Genomic DNA, 15,332 nt, shown 5'->3' with positions numbered 1-15,332 from the left:
TTTCGGCGGTGCACGTGCCAGGCGTTCAAAACAACATAGCTGACGCGTTGTCTCATTTGCAGTGGGACCGTTTCCGGGAATTGGCTCCAGATTCGGAGGCGACAGGAGCGGCATGTCCTTTGCAGCTGTGGCAGGTTGTTATGGAATGGGAGGCCGACTGATTCAAGCTTCAGTGTCAAATAGGACTTGGTTAGTTTACACGGCATCCTGGGCTATGTGGGAAGGTTGGTTGGCTCAATGTGGCCCGACTGAGTCTGACGGCGATAGGACAATGGCATTATTGGCCCTGATAGGTAAGGTGGTGGAATGGGGTTGGTCTGTGTCTAGGTTGAATAAGTTCATTGCAGGTTTGGTTTTCGGTTTTCAGCTGCAAGGGTTAAGGGACGTTACGAAAGACTTTGTGATACGGCAGGCATTGAAGGGTTTTTCGTAAGGGTAATGTAACTTTTGATAAGCGTAGGCCCATTTCTTTTGGAATGTTGCAGCGGTTAGGCGAGGCCTTGGTTTTCATTTGTTCTTCTCAGTTTGAGGTGGTACTGTTTCGTTTGGCTTTTTCTTTAGCGTTTTTTGGTGCCTTGCGTTTGGGGGAATTGGTTTCCCCGAGCAGGGACAGGTCAGGTGGTCTTTTGGCGGAAGATATGGGTTTTTGGGATGGTGGTATTGCTTTCTGGATAAGGCAATCAAAGACGGATCAGCTGGGCAGGGGAAAGAAGGTAGTTTTAGGAAGGGTGGATGGTAGCGGGATGTGCCCGCAACACTGTTTGGAGGCATATTGGAGTTTGTGCCTGGTCAGGTCTGGTCCTTTGTTACAACACCAAGGAGGGGATTTTCTGTCACGTTTCCAGTTTGTAGCTATTTTGAAGAGAGGCTTGGAATATTTGGGTGTTAATCCGGAAAATTTCGGTTCGCACTCTTTTCGGATTGGGGCTGCGTCCGAGGCCGATGGTTTGGGCCTGGGGCCGGAGGTGATTAAGAAAATAGGCAGGTGGAGTTCTAATCGTTACCTGTCTTATGTGCGACATTGATTCGGCAAAGCTGGGGTGTGTTTTTTGGTGTTTTTGTTAATTGTGGTTATGTTTTACAGGTCGGCCCCCCTCCTTGGCTTGGATTGTTGGACACTCTTTCGTTTACTGGGGTGCCCTCCGGGCTGACGCTAGGTTGAATGGTAGGCAACTGGGTTTTGGTCGGGAGGCAGTGGTCATTCGTTGGATGGGTCGTCGTGGTATGTTGTGGCGTAGCTTGTTGTCGGAATTCTCCCGTGCCACCCGCCTGGATCGCCCCCCGGACATCTTGGTGGTTCACTTGGGAGGTAACGATTTGGGGGCAAAACCAGTGAGGGAATTGATTCGGGATATCCGTTTCCATTTTTTGAGACTGTGGGTTTCTTTTCCTGGTATTCTGACGGTGTGGTCGGACATTGTGCCACGCCGGAAGTGGCGGGAGGCCCGTTCCCAAAAAGGGATTAACAGGGCCAGGGTGAAATTGAATAGGTCGGTGGCGAGTTTTGTGTCGCGGAACGGTGGTATTGCCGTTAGACACTTTGAGCTGGAGGCCGGGGTCGGGAATTTCTGGCGAGATGATGGAGTGCATCTTAACGAGATAGGTATGGATTTATGGGCGCTCGGTCTACAGGAAGGTGTAGAAAGAGCTTTGGCGGTGGTGGGGCACTCACGAGCCTGAGGTGGTCAGGGCTGTTCGTGTGTGGCGGGGGGTGGGGTTCTTGAAGTTGGTGATGATGCTTAGAGGGTTGATCTGGCTTTTGTTACAGGCTCTGGACGGGGTGTTTACCTCAGGAGCTTTGGGGTTGGTTTGCCCGAAACGGGTTACATGGTGCCCTCGAGCTGGTGGTTACGGCTGAGGGTAAATACGTGTTTTTTGGTTAAATTTTGTGGTAGGCTTTCGGCCTATTATGAGCCAGATTTTTTGCTCCAAGAACCCTCCCCTCGAGGTTTTATATTTACAATGTTTACATGTTGTTATTAATGTATTTGTTTGTTAATAAAATGGCCGCTGTGGCCAAATTATCCAAAAGAAATTTATGTCTTCGTGTCAATTCATTGGGTAGTTAAAAGGGTATGGTTTAAAAGGGAGCAAGGTAGTTGGGGTTGAGGATTCATGACTGAAAGGATCCTGCATTGGCGATACGCGGTCAAGAGGGGGGCTGTATGGGGCGCAGCTAAAAGGAAGCCCCCACATGACTGCGTTGCCATGGGGAGCAGGGTAGTAATTTTTTGAAAAGTTAGAATGGGAGGCTCAGGATTGGTGGATAGGAACTGGGGCGGGGAATTCTATGGGATTGGGAGGAGGGGACCTGGGGAAAAGTGCGGGAAAGGGGGTCAGTCAGTCAGAGACAGGCGAAGTGAGTCCCTCCCACCCTCCCTTTGTTTGGTGGCAATCCGATGGAACATAATTTTGGTGGGGGTCTTTGTGTTTTGTTATTTTCAATTTTGTTTGCAATTTTTATGTTCTATTTATCAGGTGAAGGAATTTTTTGTTATTATCGTCACAGTGGCGGATTGGCGGGGGGTGGGGTTCTTGGAGTTGGTGCTGATGCTTAGAGGGTTGATCTGGCTTTTGTTACAGGCTCTGGACGGGGTGTTTACCTCGGGAGCTTTGGGGTTGGTTTGCCCGAAACGGGTTACATGGTGCCCTCGAGCTGGTGGTTACGGCTGAGGGTAAATACGTGTTTTTTGGTTAAATTTTGTGGTAGGCTTTCGGCCTATTATGAGCCAGATTTTTTGCTCCAAGAACCCTCCCCTCGAGGTTTTATATTTACAATGTTTACATGTTGTTATTAATGTATTTGTTTGTTAATAAAATGGCCGCTGTGGCCAAATTATCCAAAAGAAATTTATGTCTTCGTGTCAATTCATTGGGTAGTTAAAAGGGTATGGTTTAAAAGGGAGCAAGGTAGTTGGGGTTGAGGATTCATGACTGAAAGGATCCTGCATTGGCGATACGCGGTCATGCCCTGATTCAAGCAGTTTTTGCCTTTTATGTGGCTTAAAACTGATGAAAATGTAGCAAAATTTTGGTGCACCTTGTGGTTCGGCAAAAACTTTGAAACATTGATGAGTTTTTACACCACTCCCTGTCAGCTCGTCACACTGTTGTAAAAGTTAGTGGAGCTTTTCCTAGAACAAGTATGATTGAGCACTGCTGACAAATTCATCATAATTTATGCCAAAAATGCAGATTCTGGTGGTGACACATGACAACTGCAAGACTGGTGTACAAAATGCCAGTTTTGATGAATGGGGACCTAAGTGTGCACTGTCTAATAATTAGACAATATTGATAAATCTGCCTATTTGGCCACAAGTGATCAAGACTAGCATTGTTCAAGCCGGTCTTGATGAGGAGGTCTGCTGGAGTGCAAGGTGCCTGATCCATTAAGAGGTGCACGCCTCTTAATGAATAAGGGGAGGTGTGAAGTGGTGTGCACCTCGGGGTGTACCTTGTCACAAATCTTACTCTAGTCAGGAACTGGAGGAAGATTTGTGATGATGTACACATGAAAGTCCACAGAGATTCAGGCCATTCAGTGTGCGGCTCATCTTGATTTTGATGAGCATGTGTCGCTACATTCCATCATGCCCTCGTGTTGCCCCAACTCTTCCCACTTTTTTAGAACTTGGCAAAAAAGTTGCAAAATTTTGATGCAGACTCACAGTGTGTCAAAGTTTTGGAAACTTTTCTAAACTTTTTTAAGGCAGAATTTTGGGATAAAAGCTTTAATGAATCGGGGCCATTGTCTTCTTACCTGTTACAGTGACTTCTGCTGATTGTGACCCAAGAACAACGTTCTCAGGAAGGTCCAATGGGATTGTCTGTGACTCTGGAGTAAAACATTACAGGAACGTTAGAATGGACCACTGGATAAAAAGCAAAGCATGTATATTGGCAGAGGATATACTTCTCATGTGAATCAAACAAGTCACATATACATTGATCAGAGTGTGTTATTTAATAGCTGCCTACAGATGAATGTCTTCCTTTTGGAGGCGGTTCAGGTTTGGATGGAATCTAAATCCATGTTCATACATTGCGAAAAAATTTCCATTGTGGAAGTGGCCACAAATCAGCCTATGAAAGACCATGTGGGAATCACAAGGTCACATTCATACTTATTGTCTCGACTCAGCTGTCGGGTGACCCGGGACCAGGGGCTCCTTCCCTGTCCCTAACATTAGGGGCACCCTACATTTCCCTATTTCCCGGGATGCTTCTAAAGGTGAAGATGCCGGGGTCTCCACCCTTGCCTTATCTCCTAAATCAGTGTATTGCAGTAACCCGACGAACAAGGTAACATGAACAAGGGTAAGTGAAAATAGCAGGTATACAAATATTCACTCACATATAACAGAAGAATGCACCGGGGAGTGGATGAAGGGGAAAACCAAAATAAGAGGAGGGAAGGGAATTACGGTATGCATATAGGGATTTGTGCATATGGAGTCTTTTTCGCTGAGTTTTTGGAGCAGAAACTTTATAAGGAGTTTTGAGATTTGCAGGAGGATTAGGAGCGTTTCATTTCAGTTTCTGCTCCAAAAACTCCTAGAAAAAACTTTGAGTGTACATAGCCTAATGATGTGCAAAAATCTAAAATATCAGATATTATAACATCCAAGATTACTTACCAAAAGCGCACAGCAGCAAGCTGCGTGTTTTTTCCACTGGTATTCCATGTGACTGGGGATAGAAAAGAGGCACCATAATAACACGCAAAAAGAACTCCAGATGAACTACAAGTGACGTATAACTTAGCAAAAACTCACTTCCACTACAGGGTGGGCCATGTGCATGGATACACCTAAATAAAATGGGAATGGTTGGTGATATCAACTTCCTGTTTGTGGCACATTAGCATATGGGAGGGGGACCACTTTTCAAGATCGGTGGTGACAATGGCGGCCATTTTGAATTTGGCCATTTTGAATCCAAGTATATATACAGTATGTTGGCATTATCAAGAAATTGTAGGACACCAAAATAAGGGTCTGCTTTTTTGTTTTTACAAAAACAGCACCCGATTTTTCAATAAGCAGCTCAGCTCTATTAAAGGGAGGCTCAGCTACAATACCAGACATGACCCATGGACAAGTGTGGCGCTGTTTCTAAAATAACCCCCAACAATTCTGATCCTTATTTATAATCTCATAAACCTCTCTAAGTTTGACTGTATAATGATCTATAAAATGAGTAGAAATATAATATTATGGTAAAATTCAACTATAATAATCCCATCTAACCGCCATGTACTTACCTCAACTATGAGGCGCCTCTGCACAATATCAAACTGTCCTTTTGTAGGAACAATAGGCGTCTGTCCATCACACAGATCGCCAGTGTCCACCGCCTCTGTGCCTATGGTGATATTAATAGCTCCTGATATGGAAAAATATGATAAATTAGTAGCAAATAATGGAATTACACAGAATGTTACGTTTCATAAATAAAGTGAAATAATAAGGAATGCAGGCAGTGACCACTAGAGGGAGATCACTGCATACACAGTTATACAGCTCTCATTCACACCTTGCCACATTAGGATGAGAATAAACCTGCTGGACAGGGGTCTGCAAGTGAGGAGGGGGCTCAGACGCTACACACACGATAGATGACAGCTATGCTGAACCGGCAACCCCTCCATTTACATGTCATGGTCAGCAGCATCTAAATGGTTAACAGCTGCGATCGGGAGCTCAGCTCTGGCTGCTGCTGTTAGAGATAGATGCGGGAGGCTGAACTCTGAAGTAGGCCATGACAAGTTATTTGTACTGCAATACCACACTGTGGTTTTACAGTACATTGTATAAGTAATCAAACAACCAGAGGTTACAGTTCCCTAAGGGGACTAAAAAAAATATTAAAAAAGGTTTAAAAATATTAAATAAATAAAAAAATAAAAAAGACTTCAAATCATCCCCCCCCCAAAATGTTAAATAAATAAACATATGTGATATTGCCGTGTCCACAAAATCCTTATCTATCAAAATACAGAATGAATTGAATTGCTTGTTTTACTTGGTAACCTCTCCTCCCTAAAAAATGCAATAAAACATGCTAAAATGTTGAATGTATCCCAAATTAGTATAAATAAAAACCTGGTCTCATTGCACAAAAAACAATCACTCATTCAGCTCGATCAACGATAGAATAAAAATATTTTGGGTCTTTTTTTTAAACAAAATTCAGAATTTTTTTCCCTCATTTAAAATAGATAAAGAAAAAAACAATGCAAGTTTGGTATTGCCATCATCGCCCTGACATGGACAATCTTGTTTCCAGGTCATTTTTACCATAAAAGCAAACCATAATAAACAATATCTACATTGCACTTGTTTTTCACTGTTTCACCCCCATATAGAATTGTTTCCCCCAATTTTTTTAACACGTTGTATGGCAAAATGAATGGTCTCATTGAAAACTACAGCTTGTCCTGCAAAAAATAAGCCCTCATTTGTCAATGTTGTCAGAAAAATTTAAAAGTTATAGCTCATAAACTAAAAGTTCCCTGGTCATTAATGGGGTAAAATTAATAGTAATGTGTCTGCAAACAGCTCCTAAGCTCCCCCTAGTGGTTACACGAATAAGCCGGTAATATAGATTTAACTGATTCTCTATCCCTTTAAAGACATAGTGTGAAATAAATTAGTATAGAAGTTAGGACATATATTTGCAACACCAATCTTAATGAATAGGCCTCATATTTCCAGATCTAGGGAGATTTAGTTGCTGTGGAAGTCGTAGTGGGGCACAGTACTTGTAATCTCTTTCTTTGACCAGAGTCTAGGTGACCATGTATTTTACATCTATATCAATGGACACATGTAATAATGCATTTCCTATGGAGTGACAAGTATCTTACCCATAGTTAATGGTTTGATATTCCAGGTAAAGGTGAAGGTTGGATCACTGCACAGACAGGCATCGTACAAGCAGCCTTCACATGGTTCCAGCTGGAAGTCATCAGACAGGTATAAAGTTGTCTGTACCTACAATGAAAGAATCAGGAATCAGATACCACCAGATTCGGATACACATGTGCCGGTAACATGTGATATGTCACTACTTTACAGTCTCACCTTTATACACTGCCTCATAAAGTTGAGGACAATTGCCTTCAGCACCAAAGTCTCCCCTTGTTTAACTGAGTATGGGACAATCATTTCCAGAAAGTAGGGTTTAAACGTCCGGAGAGCAACTCGGGGTGAGAATCCAAGACCGACACTTGATGTGCAGAAGGCATCGCCGCTCCACTGGGTGATGGTGTCCGGAGTAGTGAGTGGATAGTCCAGTTCACCAGTGGGTCTGTAGAGGAACGACATTGAAAACCAGATGCAAAATAAATACAGATGAGAAAACCCGAACTTAAAAGTTTATTTTGTGTGACAGTTAGTGTCTGGTGCTAAATGTCGAACATGGACTTCTCGCGCAAGTCATTTGCAATGCTTGGAGTTCCAGGGGAAGTTTGTTGCAGAGAGAGAGAGAATTTTCTGGCTCAAATGTTTGGGTCCCCATTGTTTTCAATAGGGTTCGGGTTTTGGTTCAAGTATGGGCACAGTTCTGGTACCCGAACCAAACGTTAGAATAAAGTTTGGGTCGAGTACCAGAACCCGAATATCCATGGCTCCGCTCATCCCTAAATATAAGCAAAAACTAACATTCTGAGTCATTCTCACATTTCAGAGAACAGCCATACAGAGATTGACATCGGAGAATAGACTGCTTGCGGAAGTAAGCTTAATAGACTGCTTGTGCTGGAAGAGTTGTGGTATCTGAACGGTGCTACTCTCTACAGAATTGTCAGACATCAGGATGTATTTAAGCAAATAACATTTAGAGACACAACATTGTAATTTTTCTGGGGACTTGTATTATGTTATTATAATGGATTGTTTAGGCTAAAATAAACTTAGCAATGAGATGGAATACAAGAATCCTCTAGTAAGAAAAGTAAATCTAATGCCTTAATGGAGTGCTAATAATTCTGCCACTAGTAGCCATTTTAGGCTTCACTCAAACGTTCGCGTACTCAAAAAATGGTTCTAGTGTCATCAGTGTTCTTCATCCGATTTTCATCAGTGTTTGGTCAGTTGTCATCAGGAAAAATTCTGACATGAGCAAGGCCCCATAGACTAACATTGGTCCGAGTGCGGTCCGATGTTCTGTTGGATTGCCCTCGGACCGAAAATATGGCCACCTGCACCTACCCTTAGAAGGTCTCATGGTAAGGCCGGGATCACACATGCGAGAAACTCGTCCATTTCTCGCATGTGAAACCCAAGCTCTGGCGCCGGCACTTGGGAGCGGAGCGTGCAGCTCCATGTGTTCCTATGTGGCCGCACGCTCCGCTCCACAGTGCCGGCGCCAGAGCTTGGGTTTCACATGCGAGACACGGACGATTTTCTCGCATGTGTGATACCGGCCTAATAAGCTGACCAGAAAATGGCTCCCTTCTGGGACTCGCAGCAATCAGCAGTCACCTGTGACCGATCTGTGAAGCACTAATGGCCCGATTCTTTAATACAGGCGTAAGATGCGCCACATTCATTAGAAGGCACATGCCACTTAATGAATCAGGTGCATCTTATCACTGGTGTGCGCCTCGGTGCGCCATGACAAAAATGTTTCTCCAGTCTAGGATGGGAGTACATTTTTGGCATAAGGTACGTAACTTTTAAAAAATTTGTCAGGCAGATTTTCCCACGTCCCGTTGCACCTGTGCTTCACCCACTTTGGCGGATCTGGCCATAAAAACACCAAAAGTTGTAAAGTTTTTGCTCAACTTCGAGATACCCAAAAGTTTTCCGACGTTTCAAAGTGTTTTACAAGAGAAATCTTCGATGAATAGAGGCTTATGTGTTCAGTTTGTTCAGCGCCATCACAGGTTACATGGATGTCAATGGGTTGTGTCCGTGTAACGCAGGAGAGGGCAGGTTCCCCAGAGCGAGCGACGCCCTTTCTACCATTTTTCACTCTCGTCAAAAAGTAAGGGTCCTAAATAGAGGACCCCCTTTATTGATGCTGATCTTAGTAGAATGCATGGAAATGCATTTTCCCTTTAAACAAGGCGCTTAACGTGTTCTTAATTTTCTTTTTGTATTACTTCTAACGATAGAATAAACAGTCGTGTATAACTATACACCATGAATATATATATATGTGTGTAGTATATTTACCCAATTGGCACAGTGTTCATTAGCCAGGTACTGGGGAACTTGCTGCGCACAGGTTTTTCGGGTGGAATTTCTTTTGTAATTACCATTGCTGCTGCAATCACTGAATGTTTTTCAGGTGCAGCCTGGATGTTAAATTCTGTAAGAAATGAGAAGGTCCTAAATTGCATTTCTAAAGAGAGAAATAAAACAGCAACGACTCTAACATTCTCTGTGAAGCTTTAGGACTTTACAGCAGGCACTGGCACATATTACTGATAAGGACAACTTTACAATACTGCTGTATTTTAGGATGCCCATAGATTGAAAGAGGTTTTCTGGTTAAAACAATTAGTCACCTACCCATAGGATTAGATGATAAATTATTGATTAGTGGTTGTCTGACCGATCGATAGAACAGGGACCTTATATTTAAAAGGGGAACTTTTATCCCCATTCTATAATGGAGCATTTGGTCAGATGCCCGATCGATGCTCCATTGTTTATCTACGGTCTGCTGGAGAAGCTGAGAATAAATGGAGAGAATGAATGGTGAAGTGGTAGAGCATGTGCATCGCTGCTACAGGGGGATAAATGTGTCTCGTTCTGCCAATCGGTGCAAGTCCTAGCGGTTAGACCACCACTGATCAACAAGTTATCACCAGTCCTGTCGATAAGTGAACTGGGTCGTCCACCTTTAGGAATATTTTTTTTTTATTATTACTTAATCTTTTTTCAACCTTAGACATAAAGGTACATCCGAAGTTACCTCCGTCTAATTGCCGCGGGTTCACAGCCCGCAACGTTTCCGCACATGTCAGCTGATTTCATTAGCTGACATGTGCCCCTAACAGCTGCAGGTGGAATCGCGATCCTCCCGAGGTGGTTAACATGTTAAGTGCTGCTGTCAATCTCTGACAGTGGCATGTAATATGCTCGCGAAGGAAGCATGTCACTAATCCTGCCCATTGGGGCCCATGTCACACGACCGCTGGTCGCCAATGTTTTGGTGTGACATTGCCGGATAGCTATGAGTGGCACCCAGTGGTCGGCGCTCATAGCAAGTGAGTATTTCTGCTACACAGAACAAGGCTGGAGGCCTGCTGTGTGTAATACAAGGGATCAGATGATTCCAGCTTCTAGTCTCCCATGGAAACTATTGAAGCAAGTGAAAAGTAAAAAAAAGTTATTTCAATTATTAGAAAGATAAAAAATATAAAAGTTTAACTCACCCCCCATTCACCCCATTTAAAAATAAAATAATAAAAAATTTTTGGTAAACCTGCGTGCAAAAACATCCAAACGTGTGTTTGGTTGCCGAAACAGGTGATCAAAAGATCTTATCTACATCAAAATGGAATTAATAAAAATGTCAGCCCAATTCCAGATCCTGAAAAATGGAGACACTACAGGTCTTGGAAAATGACGACTTTTTTTTTTTTTTAAACTTTAGATTTTTTTTCACCACTTAAATAAAAAAGAACCTAGACAGGTTTGGTATCTGCAAACCCATAATGAGCTGTAGAATCATAATGGCAGGACAGTTTTAGCATTTAGTGAACATGGTAAGAAACAAAAACAAAAAAACAATTGTGGAATTGCATATTTTTTTTTGCAATTTCACCGCACTTCGAATTTTTTTCCTGTTTTCCAGTACACTATATGGCAAAACCAATGGTGTCGTTGAAAAGTACAACTCGTCCTGCAATAAAAAAAGCCCTCACACGGCCATATTGACCGAAGAAGGGGAGAAAAACATGGAAACTCAAAAACGGAAAAACCCAAGGTCAAAGCCGGCAGCGTCCACGTTTTTAATCATAAACCTCTTAGTATTATCAGTTGCTTGTTAGCAAGAGACATAAGGTCGTTGACCATCTGTAGAAACTTTTGTTTTAACCTAAAAAGGACTTCTGTTTTTCTTAATTATTTTTAGTTAGCAATCCATAAAGCTAAAATGAATCAGCATGCTAATTGCTAATCAATAAATTAATAATTTCCACACAAATAAAGTTATCTCACGTGCTCCAGTGGCAAATATTGCTGCTGTAGTTGTTGCCGGCATTGAACATTCCATGCGCTTCCGAATCACGAAGTTGCTTAGAACTTTCATACCAGGTTGCTGTAATATATCACAGAGGTATGAATGATACAACATTGTGAGCTGTGGATGTATGCAGAATTTTATAAAAATATTTGATCTGATCAAATTACAGCTGATATAATGATTAAGAAAGAACGATAAACCCCTAAATGTATACCAATACAATGTTCAGAGCTAATGTATGCAGATTAATTCAGCCTGGTGAAAGCTTTACACACCGCTATACAGAGAGCTCCCCCTAGTGTGAGACTCCTAGAATTAAGTTGTTAAAATAGTACCTTTCACCAGATCAAAAGTGTCCAGTTTTGCTCTAATTTTATTCTTAGTGCTCCCCTTTGTATTCAGTTTTTTGTTTTTTGAAAGTCAGCCTTACGGTTCTCGAGATATGAGCCTTTTGATTTGCTGCTATTTTTTTATGTTTTTTATGTTTTTACAAAAGGGGCGTGGCTGACAGATCCCATGGGGGCGTGTCTTTAGGTTGCTTTGTATAATTATCCTGTGAGCCACACCCTTTTCATGAAGACCATAAAAATTTGCACTAAATAAAAAGACTCATATCTCCTGATCTGTATGGTGGATTTAAAAAAAAAATAAAAAATGAAATACTCAGGAATAAAATAAGAGCAAAAATGTCACCACTTTTGACCTGGTGACAAGTCTCCTTTAAAGGATTATTCAGGGTAGCAGCATTTAATACCTATTCACAGGGACTTTTGTTTTCCTATTTCTGGAGCTTCTAAATTATTGTAAGTTGTCAGCCCTATATAAATAATATGTATTGTGTATACTGGTAATACTGATGAATACTAAAATGTATACCGTATTTTTCGCTTTATAAGACGCACTTTTATGATCCCCAAAATTAAGGGGAAAATAGGGGTGCGTCTTAAAAGCAAACACTATTCTTACCGAACTATGGGCCTGGAGCTGGGGGTGTTGCGGTGGTGGTGTGGCGGTCCTGCAGTGTGCAGTGGTGGTACGGCGGCTAGCGGTGGTCCTGCGGTGGTGGTAAGGTGGTGAGCGGTGGTGGTACGGTAGTGAGCAATGGCCCTGCGGCAGCATATGGTGGCCACCATTCCTCTTCCGGGGTCCGGCGACAGGCTTCCAGCTTTTCAGTTGGAGCAGGTGCAGATGGAGAAAAGCCAAGATCTTCATTTGCGCCTGCTTCTACGCGATATCTCCAGGAAAATGGCTGTGGAGCAGGCTCAGATGGAGCTCTTAGCCCGGCCTTTGATGATGTCACTGCTGGTCAATGATGCTGCGCTTGCAGCAGCTCATTCACCAGTGGTTCTAAGCCTGCAAGGTCGCATCTTGGCACCGTCCAGGTTGAAAACGGTTTCTCCCCCAGACATGGATTATGGCATGGGAGAGAACGATGGACAGGTATGGTACATTGTTGTTTTTATATTTTACTTTTATTAGAGGAAATCAAGGGCTTCGGTGGAAGTAGGCGATGCAATAAGTATGGTTTAATTGAGATTAATAAAGGAGTCTGTGTCATTTTTTCAATTAAAGGACTTTATTCTGGCTGTTTATTTACAATACAACTATAGGATTAGTAATGGGTAGGTGGCTTATAGACACCTCTCTATTACTAAGCCGTGGGCTTGATGTCACCTGACAATACAAAGATGACATCAACCCTCGCAAATATGAACCCCACTTGCCACTGCTACAGGGCAAGTGGGAAGAGACGGGCAAAGCGCCAGAATTGATGCATCTAATAGATGTGGCTTTTCTGGGCAGCTGCAGGCTGATATTTTTAGGCTGGGGGCCAATAACCATGGCCCCTTACCAGCCTGAGAATACCAGCCCCCAGCTGTGAGCTTTAGCAAGGCTGGTCAAAAATGGGGGGGACCCCACGCTGTTTTTTTAAATTATTTATTTAAGTAATTAAAATCAAGGTGTGGCGAGTGGCGACCCTTCTATTCTTGATAACCAACCTTGCTGAAGCTGACAGCTGAGGGTTGCAGCCCCCTGCTGTAAGTTTTGCCTGGCTGGTTATAGAAAATAAGGAGGAAGCCACGCCGGGTTTTTCATTCATTTAACTATATCGCAGGTGGCGGGTGAAGAATACCCCCATCATCTGCTCCTGCTGTCACTGTTATTAGCGGCAGCAGGTGTAGGTTGATGGGAGTAATAGTCCAAAAAGCCCCCACATGCTGTCATTGTTCTGACTTGAATATAACTCTCATCATTCTCCTCTGCTCGCACCGATCACCGGCAGAACAGGGGAGAATGATAAGAGTTATATTCAAGTCAGAACAATGACAGTGCCAGGGAACAGCACTTACTGTAGTGCTTCTTCCTCAGCACCGATGCATGTCACACAGATGACATGCATGTGTGTTCTCCATGTGCATGCGTGCGGGACGTTTTGCTGCCTGTGCTGACAGTAAAAAACGGACATGTCTACATGTAGGGCACACGGACACACGGTCCATGGAAACACACTGACATGTGCACAGACATCACGTGTTTTAGTGTCTCCGGTACGTGTGAAAACTGTCACCACACTATGTGGCTTAAATTTTTTTTCTTATTTTCCTTTCCAAAATCTAGGTGCGTCTTATAATCAAGTGCGTCTTATAAAGCAAAAAAATATGGTGGTAAGTAGTAGATTTAATACCTCAAAAAACCTGTATATATCAGGTCGGTCAAAAGCTTCTACATTAAGAGGAAAAGAGCCAACTGGACATGTCTGAAGCTCCTCAATCTGTATGGGGTACCCATATGTATCCCACTCATTTAAGAATTCATTTACCTAAATCAGAAGAAGAGATAAAATCAGTACAAAATTCAATTCATGACTAATCATCGTGGAAAGACACACTGAACTAATAACCTAGTAAAGTTCTTTGTAAACTATATGGTAGATACTTACGGCATCCTCTGAACTTTCCTCTTCAGATTTTAGGAGCTCGGCACTCTTATCCACAGCTCGGACGTTGCACATGGAATTTGGATAAGCACTGATATGAAGATTCACTATAGACCCAGGAAGACTCTGCTCCTCCGAAAACTGAAGGGAAACCTTAAGGGAAAAAGTTATCACCTCAGTTACAATAACAGATAATGTAGAGGTACACCATACCTGTTATAGAAATGTATTAGACGATACTACCAACACTATGGGAATGGGAATATTTGTCTCCATGCACCAACAATACAAAGACAAACCTAGGGAAACAACCTAGAAAGTTGTACCACGCAGTCTGCATAGATGATAAGGACAAAAGAGTTGGGAAACAGTTCTCAAATATTGAATTTCAGTTTTTCATTCAGTCCCATTCCCCCTTGGTGTATAATATCTGGCCCTTCGCCATGCTGTCTGCCTTTACTAACATGTGTGACAGAATGGCTGGTGGTAAAGAGCTCACTGATATCAGCGAGGTCCTGTGGTAGGAGCCACCAGTGTACCAAGTCAGTTCATGACATGTCATCCCTCCTAAGTATTTCTCTATCACCTGTGAGTGATATTACTGAGAAGTGTAAGGAACCGTAGAAACTCAGCCATAAAATGGAGACCACGTGAAGTTACAGAGCAATGTCACTGAGTGTTAAGGAGCAGAGGACTCTGTTGACTTCATAAATGCAGAGTCCATACCTCCTTTGGTATTAACATCAGCATAAAAACGGGGCCCCCTCTGGGAACTTTATTACATGGGGTTCCATGGCTGAGTAGATGCATGCAAACCTTACATCAACAATCACAATGCCAAGCGATGGATGAAAATGGTGTAAAGTTGCCATCTCTGGACTGTGAACTGTGGAGGAAACGTGTTCTGTGGAGTGACGGATCAAACTTCTCTATCTGCCGCCTGATGGACAAATCTGGGTTTGATGAATGCCAAGAGATCGTTCATTACCCAACTGACTGCGTTGTGGCAGCTGTAAAGTTTGGTGGAGGATGTATAATACTATGGGCTTCTTTTTCAGGGGTCGGTCTCTGCCCCTTAGTTCTAGTGAATAGAAATGTTAATGCTTCAGCATACAAGCTATTGTGGATAACTGTAGCTCCCAGCTTTGTATGAACAGTTTGGAGAAGGCCCTTTTCTGTTCCCCATGAC

At 42.8% G+C, this 15,332-nt stretch overlaps 1 protein-coding gene across 1 annotated transcript in view; it reads right to left on the bottom strand.

Annotated features, from left to right (window-relative positions):
• Window positions 1-15,332, bottom strand: part of LOC143769712 (alpha-2-macroglobulin-like protein 1) — a 50,411-nt gene that overhangs the window by 18,396 nt on the left and 16,683 nt on the right. The window contains exons 15-23 of the mRNA XM_077258499.1: window positions 14,147-14,296; window positions 13,892-14,026; window positions 11,181-11,280; window positions 9,186-9,321; window positions 7,089-7,314; window positions 6,872-6,998; window positions 5,267-5,388; window positions 4,641-4,692; window positions 3,764-3,838 (exon numbers count right to left, since the gene is read on the bottom strand). Of these exons, the coding sequence (XP_077114614.1) occupies window positions 3,764-3,838; window positions 4,641-4,692; window positions 5,267-5,388; window positions 6,872-6,998; window positions 7,089-7,314; window positions 9,186-9,321; window positions 11,181-11,280; window positions 13,892-14,026; window positions 14,147-14,296 (1,123 nt within the window). The remainder of the gene's footprint in view (window positions 1-3,763; window positions 3,839-4,640; window positions 4,693-5,266; window positions 5,389-6,871; window positions 6,999-7,088; window positions 7,315-9,185; window positions 9,322-11,180; window positions 11,281-13,891; window positions 14,027-14,146; window positions 14,297-15,332) is intronic.

Source organism: Ranitomeya variabilis, chromosome 4 (genome assembly GCF_051348905.1).
Source record: "Ranitomeya variabilis isolate aRanVar5 chromosome 4, aRanVar5.hap1, whole genome shotgun sequence".
Lineage (NCBI taxonomy): Eukaryota > Metazoa > Chordata > Amphibia > Anura > Dendrobatidae > Ranitomeya > Ranitomeya variabilis.
Note: the sequence above shows the minus strand (reverse complement) of the source record. Positions and strands in the feature narration are given on the sequence as shown.